The sequence below is a fragment of the Pterocles gutturalis genome, unplaced genomic scaffold (assembly GCF_000699245.1).
Source record: "Pterocles gutturalis isolate BGI_N339 unplaced genomic scaffold, ASM69924v1 scaffold16739, whole genome shotgun sequence".
Lineage (NCBI taxonomy): Eukaryota > Metazoa > Chordata > Aves > Pterocliformes > Pteroclidae > Pterocles > Pterocles gutturalis.
Genome location: NW_010136088.1, coordinates 523 through 19,182, shown reverse-complemented (window position 1 = coordinate 19,182; position 18,660 = coordinate 523). Strand labels below are relative to the sequence as shown.

The 18,660-nt window shown below is 43.3% G+C and overlaps 1 protein-coding gene across 1 annotated transcript in view; it reads right to left on the bottom strand.

Moving 5' to 3' along the window:
• Positions 1-17,820, bottom strand: part of LOC104468152 (protein unc-13 homolog B-like) — a gene marked incomplete at both ends in the record, with an annotated part of 119,899 nt that extends 102,079 nt beyond the window's left edge. The window contains 4 exons of the mRNA XM_010082181.1: positions 2,059-2,129; positions 12,055-12,178; positions 13,184-13,301; positions 17,702-17,820. Of these exons, the coding sequence (XP_010080483.1) occupies positions 2,059-2,129; positions 12,055-12,178; positions 13,184-13,301; positions 17,702-17,820 (432 nt within the window). The remainder of the gene's footprint in view (positions 1-2,058; positions 2,130-12,054; positions 12,179-13,183; positions 13,302-17,701) is intronic.
• Positions 17,821-18,660: the final 840 nt, after the last annotated feature.

Sequence of the window (18,660 nt, the reverse complement as noted above, 5' to 3'; positions counted from 1 at the left end):
TCCGATCTGTGCTATTTAAAAGGCACAAGTGATCCAGAAAGGTGGTTAGTCTTCTCACCAGCAAACTGCCAACTCACTGAGTTAATCGGGATTGTGAAAACAAGAGCTGCTGGATCTCACAGCACTGACTGGTTGACAAAGTAGTGAAAGGACTTCTGTTGATGAGCAATTTCAGCAGCACAGGACAGCAATGTGTTCTGAATTATTATACTGAGAGATCCAAAAATGGCAGTAGTTTGTTCTTCTTAAGGCACCAGCCCAAAGGCTATCAGCAGTCCCAAAAAGAAAACAATATTAAATGTTCATAAGAAGAGAGACTGGAAAGCATTTTTATGACACCATATAACCTGCTTCTTGAATACTGCTGTACAACTTCAGTCTGTTATCTGCTGTCTCAAATGGAGACAGCTGAACTTAATGTATAGGAAAGGGACAAAGGCACAAGGTTGTCCTGTGCTCAATACCACTATGCAGACCAGGGCTCTGCAGCCCAAAAGCCATACAAGAAGGTGAGGCCTGTAAAGCTGAGTGCCACAGAGTGGATGAATGAGGATCAGTCATTCAGTTTCTCCAAATAAACCTGTCTCCAGCTGGTTTCAAAACATAGGCTCTGTTTGCACAGAGCAAATAAGGTATTTCTTCAGGCAACACACAATTAAGGTGCTGAATTCCTTTTCTACAACATAACTGACCTGGGAGCATTCAAAAGGCAACTGACATCCACAGAAGAAAAAAAAAAAAAAAAAAAAATCCACTGAGTGTTGTTAAACACAAACATACTGCCTCTGGCTCTGGAAGTTCCTGAATTACAAGTCACTGCAAATTAGGGGAATATGCAAGGAAGATATCCTCACTCTGGGTCACTGTCAGACATGGGACAAGATGAACCCTAGGTCAGACCCTGAACAGGTGTTCTTACATTTTTTTAATTTTCTCACTGGTGACAGGGAACATCCGTAATAAATTTGAGATCATTAGGTCACAAATACAGAGAGATGATTTTGTTACTAGTATTTGACAAAAGCATGCACTTAGCATGCAGATGAATGGCACTCCAGAGAAAGGGGAGCCTCACAAAGCTCAAGATACCTTTCAGCAAGTACCAGTTCAGTGATGCACTAGAGGGCACCTACGCTTCACTGAAGTACTCAGCACAGACTGCTTCTGCAGTCCGCAGGAGCAGAGAGGCACCACAGCGGTATCACTGACAAGACAAATCACAGACTGAGCTTGCCACCAACTCCAAAAGACTCTCAAACTTCTAGGAAGGCAGGAGAAGTTGCCCTCAAACAGGTATGTTTTTATATATCCCCGAATATTGGTTTGTCCTCAGTCAAAAATAAAATCCACCTTATTTTTCTCCATCTGCACAGTAAACCAAATGACTCACATAAGGAGCAGAAAAACAAATCCCACAACAAAAACCTCTTAAAGTCACTGTCAGAACAAAAAGGCTATCTTGCTATGGAAAAAGACCTATTAAGAGTTTAAGCAAGCACCGTGGTCTTACTCATTTATGTTGACATCAACACAAGAGGGTTTTTTTTAAATGCTAAATTTCTGCTACAGGCATTAATATGTCAAATCTTAGCTAGCAGGTATTATAATACAAGATTCATATGAACTGAGCCATTAACAACTGGATTAGGACAAAAGCTAACAGCTCCAACAGTCGTCAGTTCCAAGAAAGGTTCAGTATCTTGCTTTGTCTACCTCCCAGAAGCATCTAATTGCAAAAATGTCCTTTTTTACTTGATTTCACAAATGAAGAGAACCTATTACAGTTTGTGAGGTAAAGCATGATATTACCTTTCCTTTGACTGTATGCACATGAGCAAAACAGTTCTCACTATTTGAGCACTTCCAGCATGTGGAAGAATGTTCTTCTCCTTAACACTACCAGTACACTTGAGGGAACATTTCTGTAAACAGTTCATGGAAGACTTGCAAACGACAAACATTTTAGTAGTTACCTTAATCACATGGATCCAATACAAAGAATAAAAGCAAGTTATAAGGTATTCAGGGCTACATTCATCTTTCAACTTAGATATTTACCTCATCATCTCCCAGTGAATTAATTTGTTCTAATTTTCTGGTCCAGTATCTGGCCTCTTCTTCAGGGATATCTATAGCGAAAGAGTAAGTCACACCATCATATTAATCAGGCAAATTTGCACTTATCACCAGTAGCATTAAAACAGGGAGGGTATTCCAACATCACACCACAAAAAAACCACACACTTAATTTTTGAAGTAATAGGACTGTCTTATGTTACCAGTCAGTTGGAAAATAAACATCGTAAATAGTAATAGGGTTCAAAGGCTTACATTGTTTTCTTGTTTAAAGCTGATTAACCAAATGCACACTGCACAAAAGTAGGAAAGACTAAGACAGACTGTTTCAGATTTAACTCAAGTATTAGTTTTATGAAGAGCCATTTCACAATGATATTAATACACTCGCTATACGCTTAATAACACATGGCAAGATCAAGATCCTCTTCTAGAGGGTTTTATAACCTCAGAAGAACAAGGGCTCCTTTTGAATAGCACATCTCACTTAAGTACCTGGCGTGACACAGATTAAGTACCAAAAAATAAATAGTCTTCCCTTGCAGGCAATAAGCCAAATCTTTTGAGGTAATCAGCAGTGTTATAAGCAGTCATATTCACATGAAAGCACACTCCTATTTTTATAGCACACTGCAACTTCATTGTGAAATGAATCACAGCAACCCTTTTACCTTCTGGACGATTTACATGTTGATGACTGACAGCAAGTAGCAAGCATTATCACCTTTATTTTGTTACCTATTTTCTACTTCACACTTCAAAGTAATATAGTGTCCTAATGGTTTGAAGGGAACACAGGCTTCTACCACTCAAGCTGTCATGTCTCAAAGGGCACCCTTGGAGGTGCAGATGAACTGCTGTGGAAAGCTTAACACAAGGCAAGTTAGGTATAAACTGTGCTTAAGGAATAGAGCAAGAGGTATACAGCACCAAGAGACAAAGTCCTGAAAGAAAAAGCGTCAGTTGGGCTCCCAATCCAGGAGAATTCAGTAATTTATCATAGGGATGTGGGGGTGTGAAATCTTTGGAAAGAAAGAAAAAAGTTTGGGGTTTGTTTTGGTTGGTTTGGGTTTTTTGGGGTTTTTTTAGCCACTCAGCATCCCCCTGATTGTAGAGTGGTTGTCTGGTCTTGCCTCCAAGAAGGGGCAGTGACTTCTGAAATTGGTCTATTCATGGCCTGACACCTCACCAATCAAGAAACTTCAGAGCTTACACAGAAAGGAAGCGGAGGGACTGCTCCAGATAGAAACCATCAAACCTGCAAGCCTCACCATCCCAAACACTGACAAATGAGAATAATACCAGTCCAGCTAGTTTTCCCACCTCTTTTAACTCTTCACACTCTGATGTGCCTCATTAGGAGCCAAGATGTTTACACCTAACAAGTTTGTTTTCCTGCAATGAACTGTACTCCAGGATGGTCTCCTGATGAAAAGATGGTTCTAAAATTAGTTACATCCAATCTTGTGCCTGAGAGAAACAAGAACAAGATTTATTGGCTGGCGAGCATTCCATCGGGGCCTATAATACTTGCAGAAAGGACCAAGCATGGCTTTCTTCTTATACTTAAATGGGATACCTGTCCTACATGTGTCCTCTCTCAGCCATGCAAACCATCATCTTACGAAGCCAGTGACCTCAAAACATCTGGAGATAGCAGTGGCCAGTGTACTAGAACACAAAACGCTTTAGAATCATAGAATGATTTGGGTTGGAAGGGACCTTAAAGATCATCGAGTTCCAACCCCCCTGCCATGGGCAGGGACACCCTTCACTAGACCAGGTTGCTCAAAGCCTCATCCAGCCTGGTCTTGAACACCTCCAGGGATGGGGCATCCACAGCTTCCCTGGGCAACCTGTTCCAGTTTCTAACCACTCTCACAGTGAAAAAATTATTCCTAATATCTGATCTAAATCTACCCTCTTTCAGCTTATAACTGTTACCCCTTGTCCTATCTCTACCCTCCCTGATAAAGAGTGTTTCCGCATCTCTCCTGCAGGCTTCTTTAGGTACTAGAAGGCTGCTATTAGGTCTCCTTGGAGCCTTCTTTTCTCCAGACTGAATAACCCCAATTCTCTCAGCCTGTCCTCATAGGGGAGGTGCTCCAGCCCTCTGACCATCTTCATGGCCCTGCTCTGGACTCATTCCAACAGGTCCATGTCCTTCTTATGTTGGGGGCCCCACATCTGAACACAGTACTCCAGGTGGGGTCTCACGAGAGCAGAGTAGAGGGAGAGAATCACCTCCTTTGACCTGCTGCTGATGCTTCTTTTGATGCAGCCCAGGACACGGTTCACTTTCTAGGCTGCAAGCGCACACTGCCAGCTCATGTTCAGCTTCTCATCAACCAACACCCCCAAGTCCTTCTCCTCAGAGCTGCTCTCAAGCCATTCTCCACCCAGCCTGTATTTGTGCTTAGGATTGCCTCAACCCACGTGCAGGACCTTGCAGTTCTTTCAAGAAGAACAAGGAACATGCTAGATTTAGTGGAACTTGAAGTTTCAGAAGTAAGTATTTCCTTGGACTATGAATTAATGTCTACACTTTGCAACAGAAACATCACTGCCACTAGTCTTACCCAGACAAGGGGGATAAAACAGGCCCCATTTGCGCAAGTTCTAGGGAACTGGAAACTTAGTACCTGGCTCTAGAAAACCTGCATTAAGTAGAAAAAAGACAAGCTGTTTCTCCTTGCTTGAAAGGTGACCAGCTGTCCTGAGTTAAGCTGAGACAGAGTTCACTTTCTTCATAATAGCTAGCAAGAGGCTGTGTTTTGGATTTGTGCTCAGAAGAAAGCTGATAAAAAATTATGTTTATGTGGCTGCCAAGGTCTTTTAGTTTCTCTGTCTGTCCACAAACAGGAGAAACTGAGAGAGAGCACAGCCCCAGTTACTAGCCCAGGATTTGATCTTAGGTTCGGGATTGAGACCGAAAGTGGCCAATAATCTATTCCATAACATACACATCATGCCCAGTATATAGGCGAGGACCCTCCGGAAGATTGGCCCCTTTTGGTTCCGGATCTCTTTGGCTCCGGGTCATCTCGCTCCACGTGGTCGCTCTCCTAAGGCCTTCCCTCCTCCATCCCGGCCCCCTCCCCTCTGCCATCAGCTCTCGGTCTGGGACGCTCAGACTGTTATCTCTGTTCCGTGAGTACGGTTTCAGGACTCTCCCTGCTCCGGGATCATTAGCTGGGAACAGGCTGAGCCTTGGTCATTGGGTAGGGGGGCAGTATCACTGTGCATCACTCGTTTGTATACAGTATTACTTTCAATATTATTGTAGTTTAGTTATTAAATTGTTCTTATCTCAACCCACGAGTCCTTTTTTCCCTTTACCCCTTTAATTCTCTCCCCTGTCCTTGAGTGGGGGGGGATTGGGTAAGTGGGTGTGTGGCTTCGCCCCCAGCCAAGGACTAACCCATCACACCAGCAAAGTAAATCATTTTAACTATAATATACAGTCAGTTGCTCTTTCTGATGTACAGTACATTGCTTTGTTGTTATACACTATTAGAAAACAAGGTAAGAGAAATATAAGAGAATCTTCCATAACTGCAGGAGTTGCAGAAAAACATACATGCTTTTGATCATCAGGGTTGTGAATCACAGCTGCACAGATTTATTGGATGAGTTACACACAAATTAGGGGTGGCATTCAAAGGAAAATCTGCGCAGAATTTATCTAGAAAGAGGACATCAGTTAACTGAAGTGCTATCAGCATACAACCTGATGAGATTTAGGAGGACAAACTCCAACAAGGACATGAAGCAATCCAAACATTAAAGCAAAGAAAAGGAATTTTGTCTTCGAAAGCCACCACTTCTCTAAAAGAGGAAGAAGATCTCATGATCTGAGGACTAAAGGTCAGACTCAAAACAACTCAACTCCAGAACCTGAAATCAAGACCAAAGAGATCTAGGAAGGCTGAAGCAATAGATTACCATAACACTGCAGAAGTCGCAGTTGTCTCAGGGTAGCTAGTCTTCAATGCTTTCCCATAGACCATGGTTTAGCTGTAAGCCCAGACATCAACAAGCATTGTGGATTTGTCGTTCCTATCTTGTATCCAAGGTGCCTGTTTCATAAATGGAGCTATCAGATTTTTAGTGCAGGATTAATCTCTTCTACCGAAACAGCTTCTTATGCAAGTCAGAGATAAAAATCAGCTACTGTCTAGATAGTGACTGCTTTGAGGACATAATCTTGACCTTACCGAAACTCTTGTCATTAATACTAATGGCAGTACAGCTACTGCACAGCAAATCTTAAACATGAAGCACTCAGCCTATGAACTTGAGTCAAGCTGAGTGCCTCCTCAGAAGAGTAAAAGCCCAGCAAGACAGAATTCTCGATTGGTGAGGAAGAAGTTTATAACGATTTTTTAGTTTCACCATCCATTTGTGTCTCACCTCAGTCATCCGTTTTGTTGAAGCTCGTTCTTTGGAAGACAGAGAATGGAAATCCCTAAGCGCAGAGATCACCAACTGGGTGCTTGCAACACCATGTCCACTGGCCAGCTTCTACCTCACTGCTCAGCTTTGATTACACATCTAAGTTACTTCTCTTGTAAGCAAAAGTTAATGTAGTGAAGAAGCTGAATTAGTCCAAACAGAGGCCATCTGATGCCAGCTCAGGACTGCTGACATCATGCTTGGTAAACAAAAGGAGCAAGGCCGTATGTCAGTCAAAAAAAATTGCTGAACAAGAACAGAAAAGAGATGGACAGATCTGTTCACTAGCTTTTGGGACTCCTCAATCTGCTACCAATATGGAAAGGTTGCAAGCTTTACTGTCCTTGCTCCTATTTCCATCTTCAGCTGGAAGCCGAAACCCCATCTTCTCCGGGCTCCTGGTGTCACAGAGCACTGAGGTCTGGTTCCTCCCTAAGGGAGGGGAGGCAAGTGAGATCTCATGGCTGGCAGGGCTGGGGACTTGCCAGCCAGGGCCCCATCCTACAGTACCGGAGCAAGCTGAGCAGGGCAGGTCAAGAGATCATAGCCAGGTTCAACCAGGAGCCCAGATCACCTGGCAGGTCCACGGTGACAAGGCAGGTCTGAGGACAAGCATGGAAGTCAGTCCACATCTGGGCCCAGATCTATGGGGTCCATAAGCAGGCACAGACATGGCTGTGGCTGAGGTGGGGGATCAGTAACACCCACAGCATCACCCAGGAGTGAAGGCTCAGAGCTGAGATGAAGTGGGCCCATGAGCAGAGGGTGTGGGCGAAGGTCCCAGGGGAGGCTGCTCAGTGTCATTAAGACTCAGAAGAGCATTTGTGACCCTAACACCTAGATACACTGCATCACGAGAGAAACGGGGACACTGCAATACAGAGACTTGATCAGACTAAGGAATGAATTAGAAAAGAATTTGCTGCACATATATAGACCACTTCACTCAGCTAGGCGCCCTCAGGTACCTATACGACAGTATTCCCACTGAGATCTCCAGCGTGGCAATCACCTGAGTTTTTCCCAGGCAGAAAGTCCTGGGACAGAGCATACCACAGGCATGCAGGAGTGAGAGCTGATAACATCTCTCTCCCCCCTTTCCTACAATCCTTCACCTGGCTTCCTCTCTTCCCAGCCACAATTTCTTCCCTTACCACAGGTACAGGAATCTTCACAATTTCTCACTGAAACAACTTCGCAGAGCTGAGCATTTCATCCTGCAAAGTTCCGAAGACAATAAAACAACAAAGCACATTTACTCCACCTGATGACTGGATGCAGATCAGCATGCTCCCAGCCTGGAAGTGGTGAGAACACTAAAAGCATTTTCACACCAATTATCTACTAGAAACAGCCTGGCACAGACCCAAACTGCTAGAGTTTGTGAGCCAAAAGCATTTTTGAGTATTCCAGCCTGTGAGGGACTTGCACATAGCCACCACACTTCTAAGAAGGGGGGACAGGGTAAAATCACTTTTAAACAGCACAATTTTACACTTGAAAAGCAGCATCTTGGGAAGTCTGTGCCAGCACACATCCACTACATTGAGACAACAATACCAAGACCGTCTTCTCCCTACCTGCAAATTTTCTAAAGCAGTCAAGAAGAAAAGCTGTCTGCCTTCCTTAATATGTCCTTCTTGTTCCCAAGAAGAAACCGATATGATCAGTGGAGAAAGCTGCTCCAGCCTGTCTTCGCTGACAACCACTTCCTCCCATCAAGAAGACAGTTTATTGCCTTTTTTAAAAGACTACCAAGCATAAAAACGCTTTGTACCGTAGGGGTTAATATCAACTCTCGCTAACACATCACATTTCAAATGTTCACACTTTGCTGTACTTTTATAGAAGAGGATATTCAGTCATTCTACTTCTGCGAGATTGAACATTTAAGAACACAGGACTGGCATAGAATGTTAGATGACAGTGTGGTCCCCAGCACCACAGTCCATCACACATAGATGCTTACTGCAGAAGGGCCCAGAGATCTGCTCTCTCTCCTATGCAGCACAAGCTTATGTCACACTAACAACGCTACTGAACACAAAGCTAGAGCTGCATCTGGAACATGCAGTGGGACACATGGAGGATATATCAAGGCCACCACAGATGTTCATTTTCCCACTAGAAATTTGGGCACTAACAAAGTTGAATTCCTGGATGACCTCAGGAAAGGTTATTTTTATATCACCAGGAGCAGAGACTACAACTCTCACCATCCTCCATTAGGAAATGATTGCTTCCCAACTCCAACACTGGCAAACACTAAAAACTTCAAAAGAAAAAGGGGAAAAAAAAACCCACAAAAAACCTTTAAGGTGCCTTTATCATGTACTACCACTAGCAGCACAGGTACATTCTGCAATTACTTCAGCTTTAGCTGTTGCCAGTCTCCAGAGTACCCGGAGAAGACATATCAGGGAAGAAGAATCCTGAACATTATCAGGTGGAGGTAGAAGCAGCAAACTAATCCTGGATAAATATAGTACAAAAAACCAAACCAGTTTCTAAATCTCTTTGCATATACAATAATGTTTTACACCAAGGACTTCAGCTTTTCTGGTTTTCAAATTCATTTAGTCTCTCTTACAATGCTTTAAAAAATTCCCAAGCTCCACCTAAATACAGTGAAAAATTTTAAATACCCAGACCACGTAACCTCGGGTACTGCCTCTGTGTGCATCATCCAACCTAAAGAAACAGAGCAGACAGAAGTGACAGAACCAGCACAGAAGCACAGCCAAACAGCAGAACACGCTCTTTTGTTAAAGCTGCTATCCCAGACAGCTGTATTTTACCAGACTTGGAAAGCAGCACAAGCTGTGCATTTGCACACGTATCGCTCTGGTTCTCGCGTATCTACAATAGCCAGGAGATCATCACCGGGGAAACAAAATGTGATACACAATGTTCTGAAGTGTCACCGCAAACATGCCATTATTAAAATATCACCTCTACAGCAACAGAGCTGCTGACTTAAGAACTTCCACAGCAGATCAATGACCCATTATTTCTCTGTGTCAGTTTAAAGCATCAGTTCCCAGCTCATATGACAACACAGCCTTAAGGTGTGGGGCACCCGAGTCCATACTGCTACCTGCTGCTTAGAGGGAAATGGACCTGCAAATCCTCCATCAGCAGAGATGCAGAGGCAGTGCGAGCTGAGCTACATCCATGCATCCCTCCAAGTCTCACAGTATTGCAAGGGCAGAGACACAGAGCCTAACCCATCTTGCAGGGTCCTTCTCCTCTATCCTAGAGGTGATGGCAGGAGCTGCTCAGTCATGGTGTGAAGGGAAGCACCACTGTAGAAGGTGACACGGAAAGATGCTATCTTCTACTGAAATATCACACTCTTGGTGTCTACTGCTTTTCAACCTGCTTCTGGTCTTGCCACAGCAGACTGAAAATGGAGAAGATCCAAGCAGACTGCAGCAGTCTTCAAGTGAAGAACAGTAGAAACTTTGAAAGAGCTAAACAATGCATCCATTTTTTTATGGACATTATTAAACAATGGACAAGCAGACCACTTTTCACATTCTAAAATAAAAACCCTTCAATACAACAGTGTGAAGTTTCTGTTATGTCAGTATTTGGCATAGTAAGCAAAGGAACAAGTAATAATGTGCTTTAAATGATCAATCATGTTAAAAACAGAAGAGTCACAAAAAGCTCACTATTTACTTAATGTTTTCAGTTTTCTGCATGAAATTCTACTTCACAGAGTTCTATATTCTATAGGACATCATACTTTTTAAAACAGTAGTTAAAAAAAACCCAAAACAAGCAAACAAAAAGTCTTGTGTTTTGAGCATAGTAGTAGGGAGAAAAAACACTATTACCTGAAACACATTTTATTTGTTAAATACAGATACTCTAACACAATGATTTACATGGAGTCTGTTTTCCAGTACTTGGGGGAAAAAAATAATCATAAAATATAATGCAGTCCATAACATGAAATGCAGAAGAAAGAAAATTCTCTTTTGGATACTCTGAATACATAGGAAGAGATCAGAACTTCATGTTCTTTCAAATTAGAGACAGTTTACAAGCAACAATGTTGGAACGAACTCAGATGAGAAGGTACCACAAGCCTCGCCTTCAGCTAGGTGTGCTGCGTTCTCTCCCTCCCAGAAGCCTAAACACTTGCTGCAAAGAAACAATGTTTCACACAAGGAAATCAAGTGAGTTGTTCCTCTTCTTACTTAACAAGCACGTTTAGTAATAAACTTCCCACTGATAGGGTGACAGCAGCAGTGAATCACCAGGACATTTTCATGAGGAAGAGGGATGGCTCCAGACCAACGCTAGACAGCTTAGTTGTCAAGACAGCTGTCACGTACCTTTTCCACTTTAGACACTGGAGTACAGTTAAAGAGCAGTGCCTTCTACATCTACTGAACCCTGCACTCACCTGGAATTGCAACATCCAGCCAATTGTGCACTCAAAACTGCACACCGCGCTTAGCTCCCAAGATACAATTTATATCCATTTTAGTGCTGCAGGGCCAAAGCCTGCATCCTCCCTTGCACCAGGAAGAGCAGTATGAGACTAACAGATGATCTTTTTCCTACAGCAGTTGGCCAACCCTGACAGTTGCTGGCCAAATGCCAGCGGGTGCACAAATGCTCCACCAGTGGTTAGAGCATGATACAAATTGCTCACACTGCCAAGGGTTTGGCATCAAAAAACAAGGAACAGGCAGACGGGGAAGAGATGAGCCTTGCAATGACACACAACTTTGAATCACTTCAATGCCCACTACAGAAAAAAAAATACCACAATCCCCAAAAACATATTTTTTGTTCTTGGTCCCAAGAGTCAGTTAAGAGCTGGAAAGAGAAGCAATGTAGCCTTGGATGCATTATGGTTAACCCCATCCTTTGGGGGTTGGTTTGTTTGTTTAGAGTTGGGTTTTTTTTGTTTGAATTTAATTAAAATAAAATTTTAAAAAATATTTTACTGGAGATGGGTTTGCTCTAATTATCTACTTTTCCACATTCTGTAGTTTTCAACCACAAGTAATTGACAGAAAGGCAGTCGTTCTTATAACACCATGTTATTTATATGCTCTGCTAATGATAATGTTCAGGAGCACTGAGCATTAATGTTTCACTAACTGAACTGCATGCTTCTAACAGGGTTTAAGTGCACCTACCACAAAACAGCTCTAACACCACACTTGACCTCTTCTAGAGCTAAATTTATCTGGATACAAAGAAGTGAATGTTCCCTACTCAGGAACAAAATGTCTGACTGTACAATCCTGAAATAGTATTAATAGTTTCTTAAACTGCTACTAGTCTAAACATTCCAGTACTCTGAGACCATCAAATCCGTATTTATTCTGATCATGTTAGAAAGAAGCCAAACAAGAAAAGAACACCAGCTATTTAACTTGCACTGTAGTATTTCATCTGAACTGTGAACGAGCACAGCTCAATTGTAAAACTCAAGTTGCTCCCAAGCACATTCTCTCCACTGCCAGCACTCTGGGTAAGTTATTGAAATGTACTCACCGAAAGGTAATTCGAATCTTGTGTCCAGCAAAATTTTATGAGGAGTTGGGTTTTTGGTTCCACAGATTTCATCATGTTTCATTACAACTTCTGCCTCCAGTGTAGACCACTCCCCAGGACCTTCCTGTGAATCACAAGCCACAGGTGAAGTTTCAAGTCTGGCAGGTCCTTATGCAGCAACTCACACACATTTGCTAAGATCAAAGACTCCATGAAGAGCCTCATTGTATTATCTTTAAGATCAAACAACAGCCATTCAGCACGTGCTGCAGCTTTTCTTCAAAATCTCAAAGGCTTTTACCAAGACAAGTAGCAAACACCACCTAGCAGAACTACTGCCTTCTCAGTGGAATTGCAAAGGTGAGTCCTCAAAGGCAGGCACCAAGGAGTGCCTGGACAGCCAGAGGAACCAAGCATCAGCTAGACCTTATGGACACACTGCTGAGCATTCCCATTCTCTTCCTTTTATGGAAAATACAAGCTCTCTCTCCATACTCAAATTCAATAATCTTTTAAATGAATACACTGAAATTTGAGGTAAAAAAACCGAACGTCCTGCTTAGCTGCAAGAACCACCCAATTCAGCAGTTAGGGCAGTTACAGACATTAGCACATCCCATTCCCACCTTTTTCAGCTCATATCAGCACCACTAACCCTCTAACACTGCACTCAGAACCTTTAAGATGATGTTGGCTGATGTAGGATGATGTTTTAGGTTTACCTCAAAGGCTGGCTTGTCTGTTATCAGGGCACTCTCTGTCTTTAGCAGGAACTCAGAAATTTGAGCGTCAGACTAAGCAATCAGACCTTAAGACTTCAGACACTTGGCAAGTGTATGTGTTTCTTAACAGAATAATCCCTATTTTTTGAGTCCACATGAACGAAATTAAACCAAAGACCCCTACTTAAGCTCAGTGTTGGTCTCACTATTGGCAGCCTCCTTCAGAAAAAAAAAAAAACAAACCACACATGTGATGCCAACAGCCCTCTCCCCTCGCCCAGCTTTCCTGACCTTGCAAGTGGAAGTTACTCTGAGGAGCATGGTCCTGGGCTGCACCAGGCCTGATTTGTAACACATTAACTACCAACATTGGAGTTATCAAAATAAAGATTCTGTGTCATCTTAACCTCATCAGATTGGTGAATGGCCTTCAGAGCAATCCACACGGTCCCAACCAGGGTGTCCCAGATCAGTCCTTTGTTCCATACTTCAACAATTAGGCCCAGGTCCAGCCGATTGATCTCACTGCAAGAAAAGAAGATGCAACACAGGTGAGAAAAAAGCAGAACACAATCTAGTTCTGCTTTAGGTTCTGCATTACCACCATGATTACGACAATGAACTCTTTGCACACAGCTATGTCAAGATACAGAGAGCTTCTGGAAGCAGGCAGTCAAGGCAGCTCATACTCACAGGGAACGCAAGTTTCTAATGACTAATTTCTTACAGTTTAACACTAACTACACGAAGATTCCAAACTAAAACCCTGAACTGCCTCATGCATGGACTGCCAGTCAGGAACTTGTCTCTGCAGCTATGTACATAGGAGGAGGAAGTGTATCATGGGCCAAAAACCGAGGTGAGCTGTTCTTTGCCGTCAGGCACCCTATTTCTAACAACGTGGGTGTCTCCTTTCCCTTGACAGCACAACAACAGAATCATACTCTGGCAGGTCCAAACATGCCAATACTTATCTGCAAGTGGAGCTGCCACATGCCAAAAATAACAGTCCCAAACCCAGCATAGCTGCATCAGCAGCAATACCTACTGCTCAGGGCTGCATTACACCGCTCCTGCTCCAGCACTAGAGTCTTCCTCTGCATGACACTGAAAGGTTTTGAGCCAAGTGAATCTCTGTCAGCAAGCAACAATGCAGCCACAGGGTGCCAAGTTCTTAGAAATGCTTCTCTGAAGGTTTTCATTAACATCTTTGCTCCCAGTAAGGACGCATCTCAAATTCACTTCTTCCCAATGCTTCATCGCATTTATTCCTCCCTCTTCCATGCTGGTTTATAGCATGCCTTCTTAAGAACAATGTAACACATGCACAATCTGAATGCTGGTAAAAACCACGAAAGAGAAGAATCCTGAGCTGTCTGTTGATAGGCAACTGTGTCACACTTATCATGAAGAAGGCCTATTTCTCCTACTTCTTTGAGCTTGGGACTTTCCCCTGGTGCAACCACTAATCCCTAAAAGCAGGTGTCTTGTACACACAGTGCTGCTGTCCACTGTCCTGCTGTCCAAACATATGCACATTAAGTCTATCAAGGGAATTTAAAAGCATATTAGTCTCTGATTTCTATAGACTGCCATCATGGACAAAAAAAGAACTGCTGCAAATCCTAGCATCTATTTGAGCTCTGCCCCAGAGACTTCTTACACCATTAAAAGAGAATATTCTATCTACAAGGTTCAAGACAAACCCTACAGCTACAGCAAAACACAGTAACATCTATTTTAAACCCGAGTGCTTCTGCTCCTGTTTAAGGTCACAAGAACTGAGGTTCAGGCGTGTCCAGTACTTGGGTGACTCAGTCCACATACCTCAAACTCAAGCTATTACACAGGCTTACTATGAGTTTACTGCTAGCATCTTGAAATTGAGTCTCCAGCTCCCTCTGTTTGGATATGGCTAAACAATACAACCACCGTAACAAATAACCACCCGGTTTTGGATAGGGCTACCCAATACAGCCACGGTAACAACTAGCCACCCGCACTGTCACTGTTCTGCCCTCCCACTGCTTGTCTCTTGGAAGATGATAGTTACCTGATTGCACAAACTTGCAATAACAACAGAAACAACTGATTTTATGCTGGCTGGACTAGTGTAAGGCCGGTAAAGGAAAGGAAGGAAGAAGTACTATATTTTCAGGCACACTGTAAAACCACATTATTTGCATCAATATACTTCGACAGAGCAAGATGTTGATCATAAGATACCCAACAGGCTTCTGTACAGAACTCCACAGGACAGCTCACCAGATATGAATAAAAAAATAAAAAGATTTTCAGTACAGTGGCTTTGATTGCCTTTGTGTCTCCCTTTCTCCACCTTCTGGTTAGATGCAGAACAGCTTCAGAGAACAAAAGAGCCAAGACTGGAATTTGGTGTCCCTCCCTTTCCACATGCATGCACAATTTAAATAAAAGACATTTCTAACAACTTGAACACTGATTTAATCATCATGTTCTAAGCATCAGTTAACACTTTCATTCAAGAGGTGCTTGCTGCAAATATGGGGTCCTTTCAAAGCTGCTTCAAAATTAGCAGATGTCACCAAAGAAAACATTAAAGTGCTTTACTGGTCTGGTGAATAAGCAAGTCTCAAACATCCCCAGAGCCCCAAATTCTGAAGCGTTACATCTCACAAGGAGTTTGGAAGCAAAAACAACAAACACAGATAGAAAGCATTTTCTTGGTTGTAGTCTATTCTTCTACTATGCCTCATAAAGAAAAGATAAACACAGACAGTAAAAGCACCCTTCCCTTGAGGAAAAAACTGCTGTGTTCAAAAGTCTTTTCCAACTCCAGAAAGAAAAAGAGCAAACCAGTGAATAGTAGTATTGGCACATCAGTGTTATTTCTCCTGGGACAACTTAATGTATACAGAATCATGCAAAACACGTTCACTGCCACATGTAATATTTTTGTTATAAAAAAACATCCGAACCACTGTGCTGTTGCCCAGCTAAAGCAGGGACAATAATGGCAAGGTAGTTCAGCTAATATTCTGCTCTCATATCCCTCCCCTAGCAACTAATTACAGAGCAGCACAGTGACCTTACAGCAGGCTAGCTAAGCTCCCAGCTGATATCCGAGAGCAGTTCCAGGAGCTGCTTGGGGGGAAGGAGGAGGAGCAACTGTGAGAGCCATCATCCAACACAAACAAGTTCCATTTTTAAATCACTGGTGAGTAGCCTCCTCTGTAGCTGGCCATGTTTAAAGCTACTTCCTGTCCACAGGTCAAACACAAATCACAGGAAAAATGAGTTAGTATTTGGGTATGGACACGTGATTCGGCAGAGGAGTACAATTCCCTGCCCCCACCTTACCCCAGTCCTGCATGGTTTATGTTTGTGATAGTCACAGCCTCTGTCTGACCAGAAACTGCAGAGCTGAGAAGATGGTGGTGCTCAGGAGCTCGTGTTTCACCAGACAACAAAGGCTCCAGCCTCTTTGTGCACAGGCACACACCTTGTGTGCTGCTCCAAAAGCAGAGCGTCACAAAAGGGAGATGGGAGGACAGCTACGTACTGATCCAGGTGAACTGCTCAATCAGAGGCAAAAGCTTCTCACTTTTGGCAGAGGAGAATCCACTGCTGCTGCATTGAGAAACACACTCACAAAATCCCACATGGGTCTCTTGCTACAGATACTATGTAAACACCTCAGACCCACTCAAAAACAGCAGGATGAGCTTTGACTCCAAGATGAACGCAACATCATTCCCCCTGCAACAGCAGTGTACATGCCAAGTTCAGAGAAAAGCACTTGGAGTCCAGAATTTAGTAAATTTAGTTCACTTTGTCTTAAAAGGCTATAGAAACAGAAGCAGATGCAATATATCAACAAGCCATTCATCCATCAGGAAAAAACCCACCATTCTAAAAGATAATGGGAAATCCCTGGCTGCCAACTGCACCAGAAACCCTGGGAGAGCTGGAACTGGTTCTGCTGCTCATCACTGGGACTGGCAGCACCTCAAGCTGCAGCAGGGGAGCTAGAAAACATGCACCAGGCCAATGGCAGAAAACATCAACACATGAGAGCATCTCCCACACAGAGCTAACCAGGATCACTCTGTTGATGCCCTGAGTGCACTAACAACAGCCCTTACTTGCCCTGACCAGCCTCACCACTGGCCTCCACCCACAACCTCTTCCTGTGGTCCACGAGCTCAGCTATGGGCCTTCAGTCCTTGCCTAAGCTATGTTGTAGGCGTGCTTGTCTCCAGCTTAGCGGCAGCTGTGCCCATGCCTGGCCATGGATCACATAAATCCAGAACCAACCCACAGACTGACTTCCCAAATCAACTTCAGACTTGCCTCATCACTATGGACCTGACTGGCAACTGCTGAACTAAGTCTGACCCTGATTATCGTTACCAGACACAACCCTGAGCCTGAGCCTGAATTGCTAACTGGCACTCCCAGCATGACCTCCAACCTGCCTCATTACCACAAACTTGACTGATGACCTGAACTCTCACCAGATGCTGGCCTGATCCTTAGGCGTGCTTCACTTGCAGTGCTCAGGTACTGTGGGACTGGGCCACGACTGGCGAAGACCCTGCCTACCAACCATCAGGTTCCCTGTCCCTGTGGGAGCAGCCAGCCCTTGCTGCACCCTGACACACAGGTCTAAAGAACAGAAATCCAGGCAACTCGGCACTATTAAAGGACACAGGCTACTCCAGCCAGACTGTGGCACCAGCAGACAATCTTCCACAGTACATTGCCTTTAGCACAGATCAGTGTGTACAACAGAACAGCAAATTATTTAGGTTGTCACTAGGCTTGTGTATTTTACCTACTTAAATACTCCAATTTATACAACACAACAGCAGCTCCACATAAACATCAGTGCTGTGGAGGAACTCAACCACAAGCACCTCATCACTGCGCAGCACTGTACTTACAACATGAAGTCCTGTTCCCAGCAGGGCTGGTCTCCTCGCACAGCTACCGTTGTGCTCTTCACATTTTGCACTTTCAGGGTCACATACGTATTGAACTTATCTGGGGAATGAGAGGCAAAAAGTCATTTTCTTCGATTTATCTTTTCATTACATAAGCAAACATTTCAAAGTTTTCAGTCCATACACTGCAACCCAGGGGGACCCAAAGCCCATATAGGAAGACATCACTGGGTTAAGGAGCCAAATATTCAATATGTTTTTCACCTGCCATCAAATTTTCAATTACAGGTTTTCAGAAATTCACACACAAACAAAAACAGAGAACTAAGCACTTGCAGTAAGCTAGGGACAAAGAGTGTAAAAGCCTAAAGAACACAGACGCTTTTTGTGCAAGCTACTGCTTAATGAAATGCAGTGAGAGGAAGAAAGAGACAGTCCGAAGGATAGGGCCCATCATACAGACCATATAGAGCTAAAAATAAGCTTGGAAAACATGCAAGCAAGCAGCAGTTGGGCTGATCATAACATCTCTTCCCTTCCGATCCAATTGCTTGCTCTCCTAGTTCCAAGATAGTTTTCCACCCATGAGTCCACAAAGAACTTTACAGTCAGGGGTAGTAGGAAAATACAATCAATTATGCTGAATGTGCTAAAACTGACCTGTATTGCTTAAACTAGCTGACCTAGAAGAACCACATTACACTCATATTTTGACAAGATAGGCTTTGTTCAGATGTTTTGCCTTTTTTTTTAATCTGAGGAAAAAACCTGGAGCAACTTTTTTTCCTAGTTGCACCTACGTCTTTGCTAATAAAGCCAAAAGCATCCAAGCACAGACACAGATGAAGTCTGAATATCACTATCCGAGAATGAACAAACCTCCTCTTAAAGGGAGTTACCACCTCAGACCTGTCTACCAATTTCCTTAAGCCTGGAGTAAGACATATGTTAAGTAGCTA